The sequence below is a fragment of the Paramisgurnus dabryanus genome, chromosome 5 (assembly GCF_030506205.2).
Source record: "Paramisgurnus dabryanus chromosome 5, PD_genome_1.1, whole genome shotgun sequence".
NCBI lineage: Eukaryota > Metazoa > Chordata > Actinopteri > Cypriniformes > Cobitidae > Paramisgurnus > Paramisgurnus dabryanus.
Window position 1 is genome coordinate 38,807,028 of NC_133341.1, and position 23,235 is coordinate 38,830,262.

The 23,235-nt window shown below is 37.2% G+C and overlaps 2 protein-coding genes across 2 annotated transcripts in view; one reads left to right on the forward strand and one right to left on the reverse strand.

Moving 5' to 3' along the window:
* LOC135774117 (astrotactin-2-like) overlaps window positions 1–23,235 on the forward strand; it is a 387,641-nt gene that overhangs the window by 313,896 nt on the left and 50,510 nt on the right. Inside the window, exons 14-17 of the mRNA XM_065284005.2 lie at window positions 7,099–7,223; window positions 8,837–8,941; window positions 9,295–9,474; window positions 22,454–22,716. Coding sequence (XP_065140077.1) covers window positions 7,099–7,223; window positions 8,837–8,941; window positions 9,295–9,474; window positions 22,454–22,716 — 673 coding nt within the window. The remainder of the gene's footprint in view (window positions 1–7,098; window positions 7,224–8,836; window positions 8,942–9,294; window positions 9,475–22,453; window positions 22,717–23,235) is intronic.
* trim32 (tripartite motif containing 32) lies at window positions 11,413–16,352 on the reverse strand. The gene is made up of 2 exons (XM_065284017.2): window positions 16,195–16,352; window positions 11,413–15,268 (listed from the first exon to the last, which is right to left on the reverse strand). Exon 2 carries the CDS (start codon window positions 15,242–15,244, stop codon window positions 13,259–13,261), a length of 1,986 nt encoding a protein of 661 aa, XP_065140089.1. The 5' UTR covers window positions 15,245–15,268; window positions 16,195–16,352; the 3' UTR covers window positions 11,413–13,258.

Genomic DNA, 23,235 nt, shown 5'->3' on the forward strand with positions numbered 1-23,235 from the left:
AGAATTGAAAGTAATCAGCTGGACAAAATATATAACACTGGCCTAGTGTTTTTTTTTTTTTTTTATATTTTACTGCAAATATCTTACAAATTGCACCTTTAAACTTTTGTGAAAATTATAAAAACTACTGACCCCGGTTAAGGATAAAACCTGTCAAATGTCTTAAAATACGTCTTACGATGTGTTAATCCAGCCCAGTCTCACGAAATTACGTTGAAAATAGGAAAAAACAGTTTAGTAACCAATCCGTGACAATGACACATAAACAGAAATTCGTGATACGATCACGAAAAAACACAGAAATTCGTGACAGCATCATTAAGTTTGTGAGACTGGGTAAGTGAATCGTGGTATAAGCAAAAAAATTGAAACCTGGTCTGTTGAATTATTAGAAAATATTGGAAATTTTGCATAAGTAGTAGAATTATTTTCTAATAAATGAACGTCCCTGTGTCAATTATTGCTTAGATTTGATCACAGTGCTGAATGAACTTCATTCTGATCATGATGTCTGTATAGTTGTTCACGTTGTGAAACTCTGCTGTTTCTGTTTCTATAGTTTTTGTTCTTTTAAAGTCACACAAGGGATTAAAAACACCTCTCACACATCACAGTTAGTGTGTATAAAATGTCCTTTTCTCAGCGAGTGTATAATGTCTATAATGCTTTTTTCTCTCTACGGACAGTCTCGGAAAGCTCAGAAAGTATTTTATCATCACCAGTGAATTTGTGATCTGGTAAAACAGCTCAAAATACCCAGAGGCACTGCTGTGTGCTGCTGTAAATGGAGGACATAATGCACAGAAGGGTTTTCTGATGGACATCTGATGTATCTGAGTCTCCAATGTGATCCTGAACATTTATTACAGCTCTTCATTTAGCTTTACTTCTATTGCCATGCTGTTTTCCCTTTAATCTTTCATTCTTTAATTTTTAAAGTGTAGTGCATTTACATTTATGCATTTGGCATATGCTTTTATCCGAAACAGCGAAACAGGAGTGACTGTAGTGAAGCATTTGATAAATGATGTCAAATTGATGTACATGCTTTTGTGTGTTATGGTTTTACTGTGGTAACCTTTTTATTGACTGACATTTACTTTCTCCTCATTATGCAAGTCTTTTGTTTTCTAGCTGTCAATCAATCCTTCTCGCATACGGCCCCTCTAAACAAAAAGTAAACAAAAAGTTTCTAAATCAATATATTGTTTTATGTGAATGAGTAGGCAGGATGATTTTAACATAATTTTAAAGAAAAAAACTCTGGACTACTAGATCCTGTTTAGAAAAGTCTTGTTAAAACATGTTTAGTATGGGTTTTGTGGACTTATATCAGTGACTTATAAATGTAGCTTTTTTAAAAACCACGCATAAACATTTTTCTGCAAACATGTACATACATGTAGCTCATATAATATTTTAGCCCAGTTTGTGCTGAACGCAGTGTTTTGAGACACTTGCCATTAATATGTTTAAAGCAACTGAAAAAAGACCAAATGTAAGAGCATGTCAGAACCTCTGACAGTGTCCTAAAACAGTCGGACCCCAGAGGGTTACCACATTTTTAATTGTTGAATAGTGGTAATGAAAATAGATGATAATGTAACTAGATCAACAGCTGATTTGTGTAAAAGTAGTTTGCACTGAAGGTGAAAACACATCCCACATAGCGCCATTAGCCTTTCTGTGAAATAAATAAAAGAATTAATAACATACTTACTCCGGTGGCAAGGACAAAGTCTTATTTAGCAGAAAATCCATACGGCCCAACTTTTATTTGTGGGCAACCGATGGGTTGACCGGATCGCTTCGGGTCAGACTCAGGGTGATTTAATTTGGTAATCAATAGATTTGTGTGAGAGCAAGTGAGTAATGGTTTTCCCTTTCTCTCTCTCTCTCTTTCTCTCTCTCTTCTTCAGCCCTTGAGTTTCCTCTCTTCCAGTAAAGCGTACACTGATTGCCTCTTACTGACTCCTGCGGTTAAGACTCACATCTGATGAAAACCACTTTAAGAGGCAGTGTAGCAACTCATAATGTAATAACTGCACAGAACGTAATAAATATTACATTAACGTTGTAATTAATCGTTAATAATGTAATAATTTTCTTAAAACGTAATACAATCTTGAGCTCATAATGTAATAAAATTATAACATTATGAGAAATGTATTACATTATAAAATCACCAAAAATATTGTCATATTGTCATAACTGTAATATGCTCTACAAACATTGCAAACTTATTATCAGTCGTGCATGCATTTATTCAATAGCATCACTATTATTATACATCGTAGAGACATCATTAGAGATACAATGGCGGATACCAATAATGTAATCAGAGTTCATAAGGGAATACGTGCAAATGATTTAATTATGTTTTAATATAAATAAACAAATGTTACATTGTTGACCATGCATTTAGATTCATGCCATTTGAGTCGATACATTTAAAGCCATACGTGACTTTGTGTTCTGTTTTGCCGGTAGGTCATGAATTTCCATGAACTTAATAATAGTTTCATTACCCAAATCCTCACAGTCTCACCCTTTAATTTTGCAGGTTTCTTTTCTTGTCATTCATTTTTTATTCCTGTTTTCACATTTCTTACTGTGCGGGTGGGAAATAAAAGATTTTGTTATGTCTTTGGCATCTATCTATATATATATGTGTGTGTATTGTGTAATTGTATAATAATAATAATAATAATGTATATTTAAATACACACACATATAATTTTAAGAAAATAAAATGTGTATATATTAAGTATTCATATTTATAATATAAATTATATATATAAATATATACTTGCATCTGTGTATTTATAAATAAATTATAAGTATTATTCACTCTAAAAATGGCTGGGTTATTTTTGACCCATAATGGTATTGGACAGAACACGTGCTGCTGGGTTATTATACCCATGGTTGCATAACAACAACCCAGCATTGGGTAATTTTTAACCCAACATGTGTTCTGTCCAATATTTACCCATTATGGGTCAAAAATAACCCAACCATTGGGTGTTATACACAATACACAATATTCTGCAAACTATTATAACCAATTAGTTGTTATCCAGCCCTAGTTGCCATTCTGTTGCTGTGTGGCTGCTAGGGTGTTGCTAGGGTACCCGGGGTGGTTCCTAGGGAATGAATTGGCATCCACCAATGATTATGCTTAGTGAAACAAGCCCTACGATGTCTCTATGATGTTTAATAATAGTGATGCTTTGAATAAATGCATGCACCACTAATAATAAGTTTGCAATGTTTAAAAAGCCTATTACAGTTATAACAATATTGTTGGTGAGTTTATAATGTAATCATTTTTTATTGATTGATTGATTGATTGAAAATCTTTATTGACATAATATATATTGTACAAAGAATAAATAAATACATAAAATGGCTTTGTACAATTATCAGTCAAAAGGATAGACACAATAAAGCCATTGGCTTATTTCCATTGTGGTCCTTCAAAATGTATGCACTTGATAGTGCGTGTGAATGTTTATAAATGTAGGGATATGATATAAGCATATCCTAAATTAAATGTTATTATATATTTTGAATAAGCGAATGATTAAAACAAACAAAAAGAAATAAAACCATAAAACGTAGACAAAACATCCCCAGACATATAAGAAACATACAAAACACGTGACTCTTATAACTCTACTACTATCTACTACTGAGCCAGTTCTTTAGGGTTGATTTAAAATGATTAGTATTGTCTGTTAACTTTAAGGCTGCTGGTAACGCATTCCATAAAACTGCTGCTGAATACATAAAAGAGCCCTTGCCCTTACAACTTTTAAATTTGCATAATACAAAATCAGTGGTACTACCCCTTGTTGAATAGCTGTGTACAGCATTCACCCTAGAAAAATAATTACAAAGATATGTAGGTACTTGATTTTTAACTATTCTATGTACCATACACATTTTCATGTAAGTTACTCTTTCTTCTACTTTAAGCCACTTAAGGCTACTAAAATGGGCTGGGTTGAGGTGTGTGTGTGGGTGTAGTATTACATTATGAGCTCAAGATTTTATTACATCTTGAAAAAATATTACACTATGAACATTTCATTACAATAATAATGTAATACGTATTACATTATGTGCCGTTATTATATTACTAGGTGCTACAGACAGGAAAAATGAACAGAACAGTGAGTAATAAGAAAGTAAAAGTTACAGGTTGCATTTAGGAATAGCACGACATCTGGTTAGTGTGCATGTAGGCATACTGTACAGGTCCACTTTAAAATCTAGTGAGCTGCCCTGCTGTTGCCCTGCAAACATATTGGGTAAATAAATACTGTATACATATATACTGTGTGTGTATAATATATGTGTGTGTATATATCAGTAAATGCAAATATGTGTAACATAATATGTATAATCTTAATGTAATTACATCGCAGCGTTCTGTATAATCTCATAAATCCTGTCCGTGTGTTGTTATCTATTCCGGTGACGTGTTTCTCAGACTGGAGCTGATGAAAGTTTTGTTTGCTTAGTATTGATGTTTCATACAGCGGAAGCTCAATTAAAGAGATTGAGTGTTTGGAGAGGGATTTTAATTGGTGGCTCATTACACTTCATTAGATAGGAGAGAAAGTGGAAGTCCCAGTGCAGACACAACTTCCAGAAATCCCTGAAGATTTTTCATAATGTCTACTTACATTTGCTCAGTCACAACAAAGAGCTTATTACACCTATATGGGCAGTTTAAATATCATTATGAAATGAATAGCTCCAGTCCTGGATGCTAATTGTTTAATAAAGTATCATGATAAAATTAAATGCACACAATCCTTACTGTAGCAAACAACTCTACTTAAAAATATTAGTTGACAAAAAAAAAACATTGTTTAAAAACCAACCTTAAAGTTTTAGGGCAACCAGGTATCTTACTTTTGAAGTTGAACCAATTTTGTGTTGACCTTAAATATGACACTTTATAAAATTATCTAAAGGTTTTGTCATTAGTATTTTGTAAACATTTTACTAGACTTAAGGCATGTGCTAATAAGCTTATTTATGCGTGTTGTCAATATATGACCTTAAGCAGCTAATTGTTTTAATTATTCATTTTTTGAAACTGATCGGTTTTGTTTGTTACGGATTCTTATACAAAGATGCAGGTTTTTGATATTCTAATTGTTGGCACCATTTGTTTTGCAAAAGCCCTGCTTCGGTTTGTCCATTCAGTGAAAATTCATAGAAAAGTTAATGAACTTCTGTAAAGTGTACATTTGCTCCACTAAAGCTAATAAGGCAAAGCACCATGAACAGTTTAATCTTACTGAGCTTTGTGACTGGGGAAATACCCATAAGCCCTTGCGTATGAATAATTTAATCGGGTGCGTTTGGTCAGAGCATTGTGACTTACTGTAAAGGGAAATGAAAATAATTAGCTCTTTAGATCTGAGCAGATGTCTTCGGCTCTTTTAAGAGCTTTTGATGAAGCTTTGTAGTAAAGAGTTTGTGGTAACACTTTATTTCGATAGTCCACTTTAGACATTTTACTAATTATAAGTAACTTTGCAACTACATATCAACTACCAATCTTTAGACAATTAGTAGACTGTCTGCTTAATATCTACTAACACTTTATTGTGATGATATCTCAACAGACATTCAACTGACTATAAGTATCTTTTCAGGTGCATGTCAACTTATTCCACTAACCCAAACCTCTTCCCTAACCCCAACCCTTACAGTCTACTAATACTCTAATGACAGTTAGTTGACGTATAGTTGCAAATTATTGAAAGGTAGTTGGCATGTAGTTGCAAAGTTATTTATAGTTAGTAAAATGTCTAAAGTGGACTATCAAAATAAAGTGTAACCGAGTTTGTTGGTATGAAATGAACACAGGGATATTTAATGTTATGTACAGTATGGTGAATTTTGGCCCTGTTTCATTAAAATCATTTCTCAACCTGTAAACACGAAACCTGCGCAAAACAAGATGATTTCATGCTATACATTGTATACTATTTTTTTAAGTTGAGTCAACCAGAATGCTTTAAGGGGCTGGACACACCAAAACTTTTAAACGCCTTGAGGACGCCGAATGCCAGCTGTTTTTCAGCCGAGCGCTTTGGTAGCTCAGATACTTGAGCTGTGAGCCGGTTGGTTGTGTGGTAATGTCCCGCCCCTCCTCCATTGTGATTGGATGGCCGTGTGAGAACTGACATTGACAAGCGGAGCTTTTCACTCAAAGTTGAATCTCTTTCAACTCTTGACGCTCAGCCGCGAGTGCAGAAAAACGCCGAGCGCCGGTTTTCAGCGAGGAAAAAAAAACAATTGAAAATGCGCCGGCCACGGGTCGTAAAAGCTTTAGTGTGCATGCCCCCTAATAGTTGTGAAATAAAAATGTTAATATTTTTCTGTTGAAATCTGGCTCACACCTTTTTGAATGTATCGCTCATTGTTATGCATTACATAAGTAAAATAAATGGGGTCGCACACCGGACGCGCAGCTCAGCGCCGAGCCATTCAAAAAAAAATTAAACACATCGTTTTCTGAGGTGGCGCCTGTCCGCAGCGCCCAGCTACTGCTCAGGAAGTTGCTCAAATCCCTGTCGCGCCACAGAGCACCATTCACATAGTTTAACATAAAATAACATCATATTTGTCCCAAATCATCAACAATTAACATTGGCTGTTAAGGTATATTTTGCATTTTGAAGTAGACGCTATCTGACTAAGCTCGCGCTATTTAATGTGCACTTCCGGTGTATGATACCTCCGAGTTGTCCTAGATGCGACTCGAAGCGGTGTGACCCCCTTAAGGCTACTAACCAACAGTATTACAATGGGGGGGGGGCATGGGGACCTTCAGCACATGCCGAAAGTTGCATTATATAATTGAATTGAGTTTTTAATACAGTACAGTATATAAGGTAAAACAGATCAAACTAATAAATGTTTAATGACCTGTTTCTTTAAATGCGAATGTGCTGTAGCTGCACTTTAATCTCTGCTTTGGGAAATATGAGCTTGATATTATTTTGCCAGCGAGCACATTAATGCTCTAATATCTGTCTGATGTTTTATCTCCATGTATTGTAATTTCAGGGATAATAACTTCATCAAGGATTTTCCTCAGTTGGCTGATGGACTGATGGTAATTCCTCTACCTGTTGAAGAACAATGTCGAGGTGTTCTGTCTGAACCTCTGCCCAATCTACAGATGCTCTCAGGTAACACAAACACACGCACGCACACACACACACACACACAGGGAGCATTTAACACTTTTCCTTAAAGGAATATTCCACTTTCATAATAAAAAAATGCAGTTTCAATGCAGCTTCAAAGGGCTCTAAATGATCCCAACCGAGGCATAAGGCTCTTATCTAGCTAAAGCATCGTCATTTTATAATGTATAAGTGAAAAGTTTGTTCAACTTAAAAAAAATACTTTAATTGGTAACACCTACAAAACTCTTTCCCCGACAGCGTTTTTTTTTTTTTTTTTAAGTTGCCAGCCAACGCCAGCATTTTTCATGATTTTCACAAAAGTTGAATGCCTTCCAGAAAATGTTCCTCTTTAAATATATAAATATACAATATATCAAATGTAAGAACAGACCCTCTGCTTTCAAACACAAAAACTTTCATCCTACCTTTATTTTTTCTCTTTTATCACCTCTCAAATATGAGTACGTTTCTTCAAAAATTCAAAATTTTGAGCAAAAACCTGAAATAATTGCGTTTTTGTGAATGACTTTTGATAGAGATCAGATTTAGAGTGATTATAATCATACATAGAGTTTGAACTGTTTGCCCTAAGGGGTTGCTTGCAGGTTTTATAAGTTGGGTAAGAGCGCCATCTGGTGGATAATAGCGGAAATACAGATTGCCGGAAAATCTCGTCATAGGCAGAGATGCGTTTTCTCTTAATTGACGAGTTAACTCATCAATGGCGGGGAAAGAGTTTCAGTTTTCACCTAAAGTGAAATTTTAAGTTAAAAAAATTACATTTTGTAGGTGTTACCAACTGAAGTCATTTTTAAGCTGATCCAACTTTTAAAAGTTGTTAAAATAAATGAAAGGGACAACACAAGTTGTGTTAAAAACAGTGATGGGAGTAACGCGTTACAAAGTAATTCCATTACTGTAATTCCACTACTTTTAGCAGTAATGAGCATGTAACAAAGTATTTTTTTAAAACATGTAACGCAGTTACAATTACTGAAATTTAAATGAGTTTGCATTAGATCAGAAATGTCACAAAATAAAGTAATGTGAGTAACTAACTCGTTTAAATAAAAATAAATAAATAAAAAATACATCATTACATGCTTAAAGTATGGTTAATCTTATATGGTAACCAAGCTAGTTAACCAAATTTGCTAAACATAGATAAAGACAGACTATAATTAGTATCAGCAGTCACTCAATAACTGCTAAAAAGAGGTCAATAATATCCAGGAAACTGTAAGGTCTCCCTTTTACTGTCTGCCATATGATAAACAGAGGATTTACAGTGCTAAAAGATGCCAACTTACTTTAAGCCACTGTAATCCACTCAATTTATACTACAAGAACATTTAGTTGGGAAAATCTGAAATGCATGACTGTACATTACATTAGTCACTGTTTGTTTAACAGTCCATATATTGTACTTGGTTCGGTTGTCAGAAATGGCAAGAAAATGATGTTGTTGTGATGTCACTCATTGAAGAATTCACAGCCACACACCTCACACACCTCATGCATCATCAGTTGTTATTAGTTGACAACAGTTGCCACCCAATTTGTGCCACACAGAGATGGATGCTGACTTGAGAGTGTTCTGCTTGTGTTTACAGGAGACGTCCAGTTCAGTGAAGCCACGGGATATCCCATGATGCAACAGTGGAGAGTTCGCAGTAACCTGTACAAGGTTAAACTTAGTGCGATCACCCTGTCCACAGGTAAAACATCTACAGAGGCAAACACAAGCACATGACAAACATGTTAATTCAATTCAAATGTATTTCGGTGGCGCTTTTCACAATTTTGCATTGTTGCAAAGCGGTTTCAATGAAAATACAAATTGGAAATTGAAATAGGAGAGTATGTACTGCATAAGTGAAATGAAGCATTGGTGACCCCTAATATTTTTAGGGGGGGAATAGGCTTAATTGTTATAATAATCACAATGCACATAATCTTAATGCTTAATGAAATATTATTTTGCAACTTTACATTTGACTTTATGGTTAAATATGACTTGGACGTGTTTACTGAGCATGCGTTGTTTGTTTATGGTGGATATTGTGGGCAGATTTCTCAAAGGTGCTGAAGTCGCTGACACCGGACAGCACTCGAGACGAGCTGCTGGCGTTTATTCAGCAGTACGGCAGTCACTACATCTCTGAAGCTCTGTTTGGTTCTGAGCTCACCTGCAACATCTACTTTCCCAGCAAGAAAGTCCAACAGCAGCTCTGGCTGCAGTACCAGAAAGGTAAGAGTGAACAGATGGTCAATGGTGAGACATGAGAGGATTGACAGATACAATATAAACAAATCAATAAAGGTTTAATCCAAACCTCCCATCTCATGGGTTTTGTGTATTTAAGCGTATTTGATGTTCTGGTTTCATATACACCCCCACTGGATACTGGACACATATAAAATGATAAAGAGTTCAAACTGTATCTGTATGAACATGGTTCATACAGATGGTTTGTGGCCCTGATGTGTACCTGTAGATGATATCATTTGGCCCAAGGAGAGACCCAGAGTCACCAATTTTATCATATTATTATCCATCTGTGTTTTATCTGACATTTGCTGAAGCTTTGATTTCAGGTGTTGGGTCAAACTTAATACATGAAGATGCTCTAATAATAAACAGCAACCAAACAAAACCTAGAATTACGTAGCTCCGTAGATGACTTGCAAGATTATATTGTGGCCACGAATAAGGGATTTGTACACTCATTTTAAGTATTAATTTGTTCCCTCATTTTGCAAACTAGTTAAACATGCCTTCGGTTTAATAAACAAAGAATGAATTCCTAATTCGTGCCCACGATAAAATTATTTCCTTTTTGCGTGTTATCTGCAGGGCTTGGTGAAGAATAGATATAAACTTATTCTGTACTCTTTAAAACGCATCTACGGGTAAAACCTCAAAAACGTGCTTGATTTTTTGGCACAATGTAATTCCCATAGTTACATTTGTGTTATTGCATAGTTTAAATCAGTGTTTTCAACCGGTGGGCCGAGCGGGCAGGCAGAGGTAGACTGACAGAATTTTACAAATTTGTACTTGAAAATCTTGTTATTTTCTCATCAAACTTTTCCTATAAATTTATATGAATAAAAACGCTCATTCAAGATGCATTATTTTAGCCCATTTATGTTTGAATATCACAACAACAATCACGTCACTTAAAATAGAAAGTTTTTTCATTCAGATGCAGTCAAGTCAATACACATTACGTTGAGGGATTGCACGTCTATGTCGCATTACACATTTCAAATGGCGCTCTGCTGAGACTTTGGTTTGCGATACCCTGAAAAGAAGCAAAAGCCTTATCCCTGCAGCGTAGATACTCAGGGTTTTCCCCTTCACCATTTTTTTTTTTTTTTTTTTTTACATACAGGTTAGGCTACTATCAGTTGGAAACCTCTAAAGTGACAATAAAGTCACCCAACAGCAATGTGAAAGACTGGGGGCATGCCAAGACACAGTAAAGATGTGATTAAAAATCAGGGTTATTCCATCAAATATTCAATTTTGAATGATTCCTAAATAAAGGCAAAATATAGTAGTTTTGTTGCAGTATTCAAAATCTGAATCTTTTTCCCAATTTCAATTTCTTAGTTAATAAATGCAAATGAAAACTTTTTATTAGAAATTTGGCAGACATGTTTTTAGTAATTGATAAAATGAAACAAAATGACAATTTTTTCAACAATTTTTACATTGAAAATGTAACTTCGCAAAACTTCTCAAAGGTTGGGTATACCCTTGAGTACTAGCATAATAAAGTCTAAACCTAAAAGGTGAAACTTTAAGGTTTGTTTTCTGGACAGGGATTCTTTAAACCAGGGCTATGCCTTAATTATGAAATAAAACTAGTTTAAACAAACATGCCTTACTAAAAACATTACTTGTGTGCAAAATAAAGGGCACTGGTGTATTTTAAGATATTATGTCAGTGCAAGTTGTTTTGAGTTTGGATACCTCTTATATTAATTTTAGTCTAGGACTAGTCTAATAATCACGGTCCATTAAATCATCCCTAAATGCTTTTTCCAATGGAAATGATGCCTGTGGTTTAAGTCACCACGGGAAGCAATGGCATTTCTCATTCGTCTTAACTTTTACCTTTAATAGACTTATAGAAAATAAGCGTTAGGGTAATATTTAGTCATTAAAGACCAGAATAGCTCAGATATGTTGACTTTATTGCACACAATTGGTCATGAACAATATAAACAAGAATTTGGGACTCATTTTACAGACAACAACAATGCATAATACATTTGACCTAATGAAAGAAATTTCAGTTTAAAGTATCCTGCTTTAAAAACTCTCTCGAAAGAACAACAGTGTAAAACTATTCTCATTACTGAGACCTTCAAAGGCATGATGGGTAATATTAAAGACCCAGGAAATTAGTGCATCTTTGGGGCTTATATGTGTGATTATAGCGGCACTGTAGATTAGCATTAACAGTTCCTGAAATTCATATCATAAACAAGTAAATTTAAGAAAGAAAACATTAATGTAGCTTTGGGAGCATTTACTAAATGTGAAAAAAGTAACAAAAGACCAGAAGTTATTAATGTGCAAATTAAATAATATAATGAGTAGCATTAACAGATCCAACGCAATTTCATGGGAATTTGTATGTAGTTACGAGGTGACTAATTCGTACGAGCATGTGTGTAGAGTTTTTGTACGATCTGCTTTCCTTGTGACCTTTGGGTTAGTGGTGGGGTTCTATTATTTGTTTATGATAATAAGACGTATCTCATTTCGTACGAATTTATACAAATTAGCCGACTCGTAAAACACGTACGAATTCCTGTAAGATCAGGCTGCCCAAATTGAAACATAATAATTCTCGGCTTCATTTCCGATGGACTAAGCTATAAGATCCATCTCTTAAAAAACAAGGACACTTTAATGCAGAATATCATATCATAAACAGTGTAGCGTTGTAAATTGCTCAGATTTAGTTTTAATCGAGTTACTTTAGACAAATTACTACAACAGGGACTCTGGTGACATGCGCCTGAATTTCACAGTCCTTTGGCTTCACAAACCAGATTACGGTACAACTAATCACAAACAATGATTAACATTAACAATACCAGTAACAGACAACCCTACTGAAAAATCCAGCCTGACCAGCTAAGTCCAGATAGCCTAGGGTGACCATACGTGACATTTTTCCTGGCCAGGATTTCGGGTGTGTCTTCCAGAAGTCATATTTGTCGACTGCATACATCATCGAGGTTTATTATTTCAGGTCATATTTCAGAAAAGAAACCATTACATTTCAAGAAGAATGAAATTACAATGATTGTGTATGTTTTTAACTGATATGTGAGAACCTCAATGATGTTTGTGGTCGACAAATACGACTTCTAGAGGACGTCGCTGAAATCCTGGGAAAGTATGGTCACCCTAAACTAGACCATCTTATAAAGTGACCAAAACACAGCTAGACCAGCCTGCTACAGCAAAACCTGCTAAGACCAAGCTGGGAGACTAGCTAAAACCAGCTCACCAGCTAATGTATTTTTTTTTTCAGTAGGGAACTTAAGTGAATTAAATATCCCATCTGTTTTTTTTTACCGGTTAAGTCTGTAAAGGCTTCAGATATGGGGGGCACTTTAACATTGAGGCTTTGTGGGAGAGAAGTAAACTATGACGCATGGGCATAACACACAACCACTCACACACACACCAATAGTGTTTTAAATCAGCACGATTTAGGTTTTCCAAATCTCATTTCTGTAATAAGATTTCTTATTGACAAAGTAATTCACCTTTCATCTTAATGTCAGTAGAGCAGCACAGAAATGTAAATCGCAGTTATTGCCATCAGTTGTGCTGTATTCCAACATTTAGCCAAAATAATATACACCCTCCAATTGCTCCATGGCAGTGGTGGCATGATTGCGCAAATCTCCCAGCAGACCACCGGTCAGATTTCACTAAGAAGCAATCACGTTGTAATGTTGCCTGTGAATTAAAGTGACACACCTAAAAACTGTCCATCATCTTAACAAGTAGAGGAACGTCTCCTCTGCAAATATGTGAAGACCTTTACACAGTGGTCCCAGCAGTCCAAAACTAGCAGCTGTCCCTTTTGAGTAACAGCGACTCCTACAGGACAGGTAAGGCCTTCCTGAATGAGAACGTTATAGCCACCTTCTTTTGGGAATTGAAGAATCTCCTTGCGGCCGCTGTCCGTCACGAGCAAGTCTCCGTTCGAGTCCACGCACATGCCGGTAATGCACCGGAAGTCCTCCGTCTCAGAGAAGAAATGGCTGAGTTGTTTACCCAGCTGCCCGTCCATACCCACTGAGCCGATGGAGAAACCTCCCTCGAGGTGATGCTCGTTGTGTCTGTTCTCGATGTTCAGTCCCAAGCCCTGGGTAAAGTAGACTGTACCCGAGGAGTCGCAAGTCACAAATTTGGGCCTGACTGCCGAGCACAGGCGGTTGTAGTTCACCACCCCTACGTTACGATCCACGGCCAGGCACCAGAGCTTTCCGCCCTCGACGTCGGACACCACGAACTGACCCGACGGCATGGCGGCGATCCCCCATGGCTTGATGAGCTGGTTCTTATGGCAGGCGATGCAATGGCCTTCGGTGGTGTAAACCTTCACGGAGTTGTCATAGTTATCAGTCACACCGATCAGGCCCTGAGCGGTGATCGCAATGGAGAGAGGAATCAGGTTGGGCAGGTCAGCACCGAGGAAACTTAAGACAAAGTTGTCGATGCTGCTCGGGTTACGCCGTATCTCCCTTTGGAAGCCCTTGCGGTTGAAGATCTGGATGCGGTAGTTCCCTCGGTCGGCCACCAGCACCTCTCCCTGGTGCGTGACGCAGATGCTTACAGGCAAGTTGAACATGCCAGGCAGATTCCCTTTGCAGCCCATCTTTTTCACAAACTGGCAGAGCTGGCCACCCGTCGCCCCTGAAGAAGGTCCCCCTCCATCTACCGACTTGGACTTGAAACTACCAGGCGAAGCACAGACGGCCTCTTCGACGGCCGCCACCATATCGATATCACGATAAATGTCTAAAGGGGTCCCGGAGGATGCAGCAAATTCGATGCCATCTTCCTCCTCTGCGTTGACAGTGCAGGGTTTTGTAGTCAGCTGCCCCACCTCTAAAGGTTTCGATTGCTCGGTTTTCACCAGTTCTGGCTCCTGTAGTTTCAGAATGACAGGCAGGTTGGTTTTTAAATCCAGCTCCTCTTCATCGTTATTGCTTTCCTCCTCTAGTAGTGCGATATCAGTCTGCTTGATCCTCATGGTGAGGTAGTCACAACGTGACACAACCTGAACTTCTGCGATGTTGAGCAGGTACGTCTGCTCCTCTAGAATCTGGGCATTGAGCTTTTCTATCTCAGTCATGGAAGTGGCAAAGGCACGACGGGAGCGGCCCAATTCTTCCTGGAGCCGCAGTTCGGCCTTGGCATACTCCTGTTGGACAGCCTTATACTTCAGTCTGAGCGACTTTGCCACGTTGTCAATAGCAGCCTTCTTTTTTTGGATGTTACCCATGGCTTCACGCAAGTTAGCGAGCTTCCCGCCGAGGTCTTTGCGGCGCTGTTCAGCGGCCACGCGAATGGCCTGCACGACGTGACCTTGCCGCTGGTGACCCTCGGTTTTGCAAGTGTCGCACAACACGACGTCACAGTCGCGACAGTACTGACGGGGCAGGCGGTTCTTACAGGACTTGCACATGAGACCCATGGTCGATACGCACGAACTTGCACAGTCGATGATCTTCAGCACGGTGAGATTGTCGGCCAGCTGGGAAATGCTGCTCATGCGGGACACCTTGCTGCAAAAGGGGCAGCGCACGCCGTTGATCGTGCTGGCGAGGAGTTTCTCGAGGCACTGGCGACACACCGAATGACCACACTGCAGCAGCTTGGGTCGCAGCTGGTCCTGGTTGTAGGTCTCCAGGCAAATGGGGCATTCCAACACCTCCCGAACCAAATCTGGATCTAGAGATGTCGGTGTAGCCATGATGCCTTCTAGTGCCTGGGCCGTCTACAGGAGAGGAAAGATGAAAAGTTATGTCTGTGTGTTTGCTTTTTATTACATTAAGTTATAATAAACATGTAACCATTGACCCTGTTTACATTTATCCATAGCAATGTGTTTAATACACTACAAAAGCATAAATGTGCATTAACTCATTAACTTCTTGAAAGCAAAGAATATCATCCCGATATATATGATACTACTTAAAGATAGCACATGTACTCAATATTGCTTTAACACTTTAACTAACTGTAGTGTGAATGTGTTAATCAGCAGAGTGATGGCAGGTTAATCACAAAAAAAAAAACGAAATATATGCTGATTCATCATATCCGTCAGTCAAACTGAAATATTCAATTCTGTGATCTCATTGCAATTCATCATCATCAAATAAAATCACATTACCGAAGTCAACCTAAAACTTCTAGCATACAAGAGTCCACAGGGAGGCAGGGAGATGACGTGGGAAACGTCACGTCACTTTAAAAGCAGAGTGATGACAAGTGGTGCTGATGCTGCATCCTACCACACCTACTGATGCATTCTTACCTCATGATACATATGCATCCCTCATAGACAAACGAAATAGATGATAATAAAGACTTTAAAATAAATAATAATAATAATGAATAAACAGCACGTTATCGTTTCGTCTGTTTGTTTTGGTTATCCAGCTGCCAATCATGATTCAGAAGCATGCATTGTGATGGTTCTAGTACGCATTAATGCAGCACATCAACACATAGAGCCTTGACTGACTGTAAACATTGTTTAATGGGAATAAATGCAGGCCCAGGCTTCAAAACATTGCGATCTAAACCTCGACAGACCGTGTCTGCAGCATGCCCGTCATTCTTGACGTAACGCACAATTACGATGTATAAAGACAACTTCGGTGGTGTTTAGTGTTAGATTATGAAACGATTTCTTACCTTTAGTTTAACAGCAGCTTTCGTGTAACGTGACGACGCGCGCACCTCTCATATCAACGGGTGCGCGCGACACTGCGGAGGTGACGTCGAGACGGCGGGCGTGGGATCTGTGCGTAAAGACCCGCCCCTAGTGCCGTGTAATTTGTTCTCGCTGAAAGGGGGCCGCCCTATGTCTGTTGATTGACAAGAGCGGGAACCAATCCGACGACCGGTTGAGCTGCTGCTGAAAACATACGGGTAAATGCAAGAAAAGAGGAGTTATTTAGCAACTTTATTCGTTTTTTTTTTTACTTTAAACATAATTGTTGACAATCCAGAAGATTTAGATCAGAATAATATTTATATGCAACATGTAATTTTTGGTACATTTTCAATGTTGATGTAATGAAATATAAAGACAATATTATTTAATATATGATAATAATAATAATTATAACCTTATTTTATATAGCGTCTTTCAACAATCTTAAAGCTTTTATATCTGGTTGAAGTACTCTGTTTTACTTTTACCTTTGTTTTATATATTTTAATTTATATATTTTATTACTATTATTTTTTTTTAAATATTTTATACATTATGGTTGTCGTGTTTTACTTTATTTTAGTATTTTATCTGTTATTGCGCAAGTGATTTGTTTCTCTGGTGTAAAGCACATTGGTCAACCTGTGTTTTAGAAATTGTGCTATATAAATACAGTTGACATTGACGCTTTACAAAGATTCAGTATACAATCAAACAAAATTAATTTGAAATATGACAGAAAAGAGACAAAAATGTTAATGTTAAAATAATTTATGTTATATAATCATCTATAGTGTGTTAATATAATTATAAAAACTTAATAAAATAATAAAAACTAAAATAATAATAAAAACTTAATAAAAACTATAATTGTAATGTTAATTTATTAATTTACATTAATTTATCATATAATCCTAATATAATTTATGAATCTAACATGTAAAATATTTATTATATTTTAATTATTATTTAATTCTATAGATTATTTTATAACAATTTATTTATTCACCACTAGATGGCAGCAAATAGTTGTGCTTAAATATTTCTATTTGACTAATATACAGTGGTATTAATGCTTTAAGCAATAGTGTAAACTAAAGTATTGCAACAGTATCGTAAGCATCTGACAAATATTTTTTTTTTAATTGTTAATTGATTAGTATCTTAAATGACAAGTAATTTTCTCATGCAATATGCTCCATGTTGTTTATAAGGAAATTACAGAACGTGCCTGACAGATAATGGCAATTTGGCAAATGAAGTTTTTCCACCTTGCATAAAATAAATGATGATTTAATGATTTTAACTGTGTGTAAAATGTGATCCTTGCATGTGAAATCCAGTCTAAAGTCTCATAATCTACCAATGAGGTTAGGAGCACCAAAGTTTGATTTCACTCAAGATTATATTTTTACAGAATAGTACAATGATTTTATTTAGAAAACAGTGAATCTCAGCTGGGTTTTCACAGACTGGGTCATGATTAATGCACATATAATTTTTTGTACTCATCTGCAGTTTTCAGATAGGCTGGTCAGGAATACCAAGAATAGGTTACTCATTGAGATCTGAGCATTCACCTTGGGAAGGTCTGTGAGGCTATATAGATCGCAAAATAATCTGCATTTATAAAGCAACAGTGTTTTCTTCATAAAGAAATAGATGTTTAATGTAACCGTATAAACCTTTCAAGACAGATGTATCATGAGCTCCAAAGGTGTAAAGTGATATACTGTATGGCATCACTTTACAGCAAATGTATTGTGGTTGCAGAGAAAGTATGAAAATCACGATATACTATGTAATTTGATAACAGATAATCTATGGTTATGTAGATGTCTGTGAATTCAACTTATTATCAAGTGTTTAATAGCTAAACATCCCTTATTGACATCCATTTCAAAGGCCTCGTGAAATACCACCATGCCACACTTTTTACTACCTTAAATGATTTGCTTGACTTTACAGATCTTGAAGACTTTTTAAAGCTTTTAAAGTTGTTTTTCTGTTTTTACATTTGATTCAGTAGGTCTACAGAGGGAACTTGGATAACTGTATTGCAAATTATTTCAAATGACCAGTTTATTCTGATTAATTCCCATATATTCCCGTTAATTTTGCAACTCTATAGGCAAGTACATGCATGGGCATGATGATGTCATTGCATGCAATTTCTCACCAAGTCCAAACCCAATACTTTGAAATATAAAGCGTTATTACAGGCTTAAAAACCTTAATTTAGGGCAAATTTGGATCGTATTGAAGGGGGTGGTGTACTCCGATCTGTGATCCGATCAGCAGGAGAAAAGTACACATGTGTAGATGTCATGATACTGAAACAGATCGTGTTTACTCAAACTCTGTTGACAATAGTGCTGGCTCAAAACAGATGGAATAGGTTTAAACAAACAAAAAAATAACCAACAAATACTGAAACCACATCAGCATAACACGTAACGAGGACTCGCAGGGCCAGATGTGGAGCCAAACGTCGTGCCGTTTCAATATGATGAAGTCCACTACAGGAAATGAATCATTTAAAACACTTTCTCTAAGCTGTTACCAATTACTCCATCTGTGTCTTTTCCTCTCTTTCCCTTCCTCTGTGTTGTATGAGAACGCTCCAGACACGGGTCTGTCGAGTTCGACTGCGGTCTGGCTTGGCACATCTGTGTGTTGTTGCAGACGCAAATGCTGTCGGGACTGTTTGTTTTCCCCGCTTTTCAAAGAGTTTGCCTGTCATGCTAAAGTCCACCATAATGACTCATGCGATTGTCAGACGCAGCAGACGGGAATATTGAAGGGAAGCCGAGGGTAGAGAGCAGAGCTCCACATCTGGTTATCCATCACAGACTCTCAACACTCAATTAATAATCTTTCTTGCCACAATTGCATTGTTTTTGTTTGTCAGGGCTGCTGTGCACGAACAGAGAAGAGAAAATTTGATCAACTTCCTGATAAGTGCCTGACATGTTTGACCAAATCTCTCTTAGAGACTGTAACAGTATGCAATCCTATATATATATATATATATATATATATACATTTCTTCTTTCTTCACATACAAAAGTTTAAAGGAAAACACCACAGTTTTTCAATATTTTACCATGCTCTTACCTCAACTTAGATAAATTTATACATCCCTATCTTTCATCAATGCATACACTTAATCTTTGTACAGCGCTTGGTGAATGTGTTAGCATTTAGCCTAGCCCCATTCATTCCTTAGGATCCAAACAAGGATGAATTTAGCAGCCACACTTCCATGTTTTCAAATTTAGGAGGTCAAAGTGCTGCAAACTAATGTCGTTTTTCCATTGCATAGCACGGTTTGGTTTAGGTCAGGTATGGTCAGCTTATTTTGGGGGGCTTTTCCACTGGGTGCAGTACGTAGTACCCGTTACTTTTTTTTTGTACCACCTCGGTCGGAGTTCCAAGCGACTCGAGTTGATACCAAAACGTGACGCGAAAACACTGTAGATCACTGATTGGTCTGAGAGAATTCCCACTACCAGCATCATCGCTATAATGTAAAGATTAGCTTTACCTTAGTGCTAGTTTGCGCTGTCTTGAGTAAACCTGTTGTCATCTGTGCTTTGCTGTAAGCTCCTAAACTCCCTTTTAGCGATGAAAAACATCCACAGGTTGTGAATCAGGAACACCATAACAGTTGTTTTTTTAGATTGCAATGGAAAAGAGCCATTAGTGCTCTTCCACCATACAATATAGTTCTCATTTTTTATCCACTTCAAAAATTACCACGTTTTATTTTGTGCCACCATACTTACTCGTGCGACTACTCATGTAACAGTCTTTAAATAGAGAAAACATGGAAGTGTTTGGTGTCTTCTAAATTCATTCCTGTTTGGATCCTAAGGAATGAATGGGGCTAGGCTAAATGCTAACACATTCAAGACGCGCTGTACAAAGATTAAGTGCAAACATTGAAAAATGATGGGATGTATTAATTCATCCAAACTGAGGTAAGAACATAGTAAAATATTAGAAAACGGTGGTGTTTTCCTTTAGGGGTCAGAATTACAAAATAGGACAAATTAGCGTGAGAGCGCAATTATAGTAAAATGATTTAGTAACAACAAGGCACACGTAGTGCACAAATGTACTAAAATAAAATCATATTCATGATTCAAAAATGTATAATATGCTGTGAACATTGTGTTAACATTTAAAATGTGTTTAAAAAAATGGTGCTCCTGTGATAGAACCTTGCATTAGCAGCCCAAAAGGTCATGGGTTTGAATCTAGGGAACACACATACTTATTAAAAATGTATACCTTGTAATGCACTGCCCTGTGTGTTTGTTTGTTTGTTTTTAAAGCACTGGTAAAACAACAGAGCGCTGACCAAATTCTTTACAGTGATAACTAATTCATAAAAAACATTATAATAATAAAATGCATGAATGTAAATGTGAAAAGTAGAGTATGAAAAGATTTAAAGTCATTAAATCAGAACCACAAATCAAAACTAACCAACATCATGCAGATGTACAGTATGCAACCAGTGTTTGAATTGAGGGGGGCTGGGGTGGTCCATGACCTCCTATATGCATTGAGGGACCCCCTTTAAATCACAAAAAAACTAATTGGGGGGGTCCCTGGTTTATATTAAAATACCACAGAATTTACAATAATAACAACAAGTTCTTTAAACGTAGTTGATTTATATAACAAGCAAAAAACAACACATAGATTACCTAGGACAGTGGTTCTCAAACTCGGGGCCGCGAGATGGTGCCAGGGGCGGCCCAGTTTTATGACATTTTATAAAATACATTAATTTATCATGAATTCTGTGTAATTGAACCTAAAAAAAAGTAAGGCTACTAACCAAAAGCACTACTTTGTATAATACAATGTTTTTTATTAAAATGTTGAGTTTTAGAACAGTTTTTTGTCATAAATGTTTTTTAAGCGGGGCCGCAAAATAATGCACCGTACACAAGGGGGGCCGCACGCTGAAAAAGTTTGAGAACCTCTGACCTAGGAAACTGTAGTGTTTTTAAAAAGATTTTTCTTCACATTGTCTCAGCCTTTCATTTTTGACTTTTAAAATGGGATAGTTCACACAAAAATGAAAATGTTGTCATAATTTTCTCATCCTCATGTTGTTTTAAACCTGTATGAATTTCTTTTATCTGATAAACACAAAAGCAGATATTTTGATAAATGATGGTAAGCACACAACTGACTGTAAACATTGACTTCCATAGTAGGAAAAACAAATACGATGGAATTCAATGGGTACTGTCAACTGTGTGCTTAACATCATTTATCTAAATACTTACATAATATTTGTTTTCCTAAAGTCAATCCTTCCAGTTTTTTTTTTGTGATTGTTGCGGGCAAAAACCCTTTATCTTGCGGCACGTTTTCTTAAAAAATGCGATGGAATATGTGGGAAATGTATGCAATTTTATGCAGTGAAATTGTGGGAACTTGCAAAAACAGTTTGCAGCTTTTGCAGCTTTTCAATGATGTTCACGTCACTTCATAACTTTCCCATGGCAACAGGGGACATGGCTGCGCTTGTGTGAAGTAAATGCAACATTTTTCAGCTTTCTGCTAAGATATATGTAATTTTTGCTAGGAAAATGTGGTGATTATGAAATCATGCAAGCGCACAGAAATCTGCAATTTATGCTATGTAAGTGCGGCGTATTTGAAAAAACGCGGCCTCCGCATAAATATGAGGACTTCTGGCTGATTATGCATTGAATCATGCAATTGCATAATCGCGGTTTTTTGGTGGGACTGGGAAGTCAATAGTTACAATCGGCTGTGTGCTTAACATCATTTATCAAAACATCTTCTTATGTGTGAAAATGATAACAGAATTTTTATTTTTGGGTGTATAACTATCTCTTTAAATGCGATGTGGCACCCATCCCAGGATGTTTTAGGTGTCTCCCCACACCTGATTAAACTCATCAGCATGTTAGTATGTTAATTATGGAGACATCTTCAACATTCTGGGATAAAGCTGACAAGCTAAATCAAGTGTTTCATATAAGGAGAGATTTAAAACATCCTGGGAGGGGTGCCACATAGAACTGGGTCGGTAAACATTGCTTTAATGTACAAAAACATTTTTATAGTTTTTTTTAAATAAATCTGTCATCTTCTTGTTCTGGTAAAACTGAAGGTGATCTGAATCATGGATCTCCATTAGTACACGGTGTACCAGTGACGTCATGCTGTCTGTCACCTCTACAGAAGTCACAGATCAGGGTGGCCGTCGGGACCTGAAAGCCGTGCCCTTCATCAGCTATCTGTCGGGCCTGCTGAAGACGCAGCTGCTGTCTGATGACCTGGTTGCTGGCGTGGAGATCCGATGCCAGGAGAAGGGCAGCTGCCCGGCAGCCTGTCACCTGTGTAGGCAAACCGGCCGCGAGACACCCAGCCCGACTCCGGTCCTCCTGGAGGTCAGCCGTGTCGTACCCCTATACAGCCTAGTGCAGGATAACATCACTAAAGAGGTAAATGAGGGGCGTTCATTTAATTCAATAATATGCAAATGTAAAGCTAATTTACATGTGACATCACCGAAAGTGAGGAGGGTGTGGATTCCGTCTTGTGTAGCCTAAATATGAAACTCACTTTACCAGACACACCAGCAGATGGCAGGCATGATTTATAATGAAATCATTTCAAAGAGTAAAGCATTGACATCATTTCAGAAGGCCGACAGCTCCAAAGTGAAAAGTCGAAAGAGGCATTGATTATTGCATCCAATTCTTGGCTCAATTGTGTGACTATAATGTAATATCTCCGTTTTATTAGCAGTCACTGTGTCTTTTGAGTCACAGCTGTAATGAGGAGATTTAATTGTGTTTTGGAGCAGATAGCAGGACTCTCTATTCACTTCATCCTTTCTGCCGCTGACGTCCTATAACAGAGGATGCTAATAACCAGCGTCTGTTCTTCTGCAGTATCAAGAGACCTGAGAGTGACTCACGAACCAAATGGCCCCAGACCCTTCGCGTACCTGACGGCAC

Coding starts and splice junctions, on each gene's coding strand:
- trim32 (XM_065284017.2), bottom strand. CDS start 15,244: ATGGCTACACCGACATCTCTAGATCCAGATTTGGTTCGGGAGGTGTTG.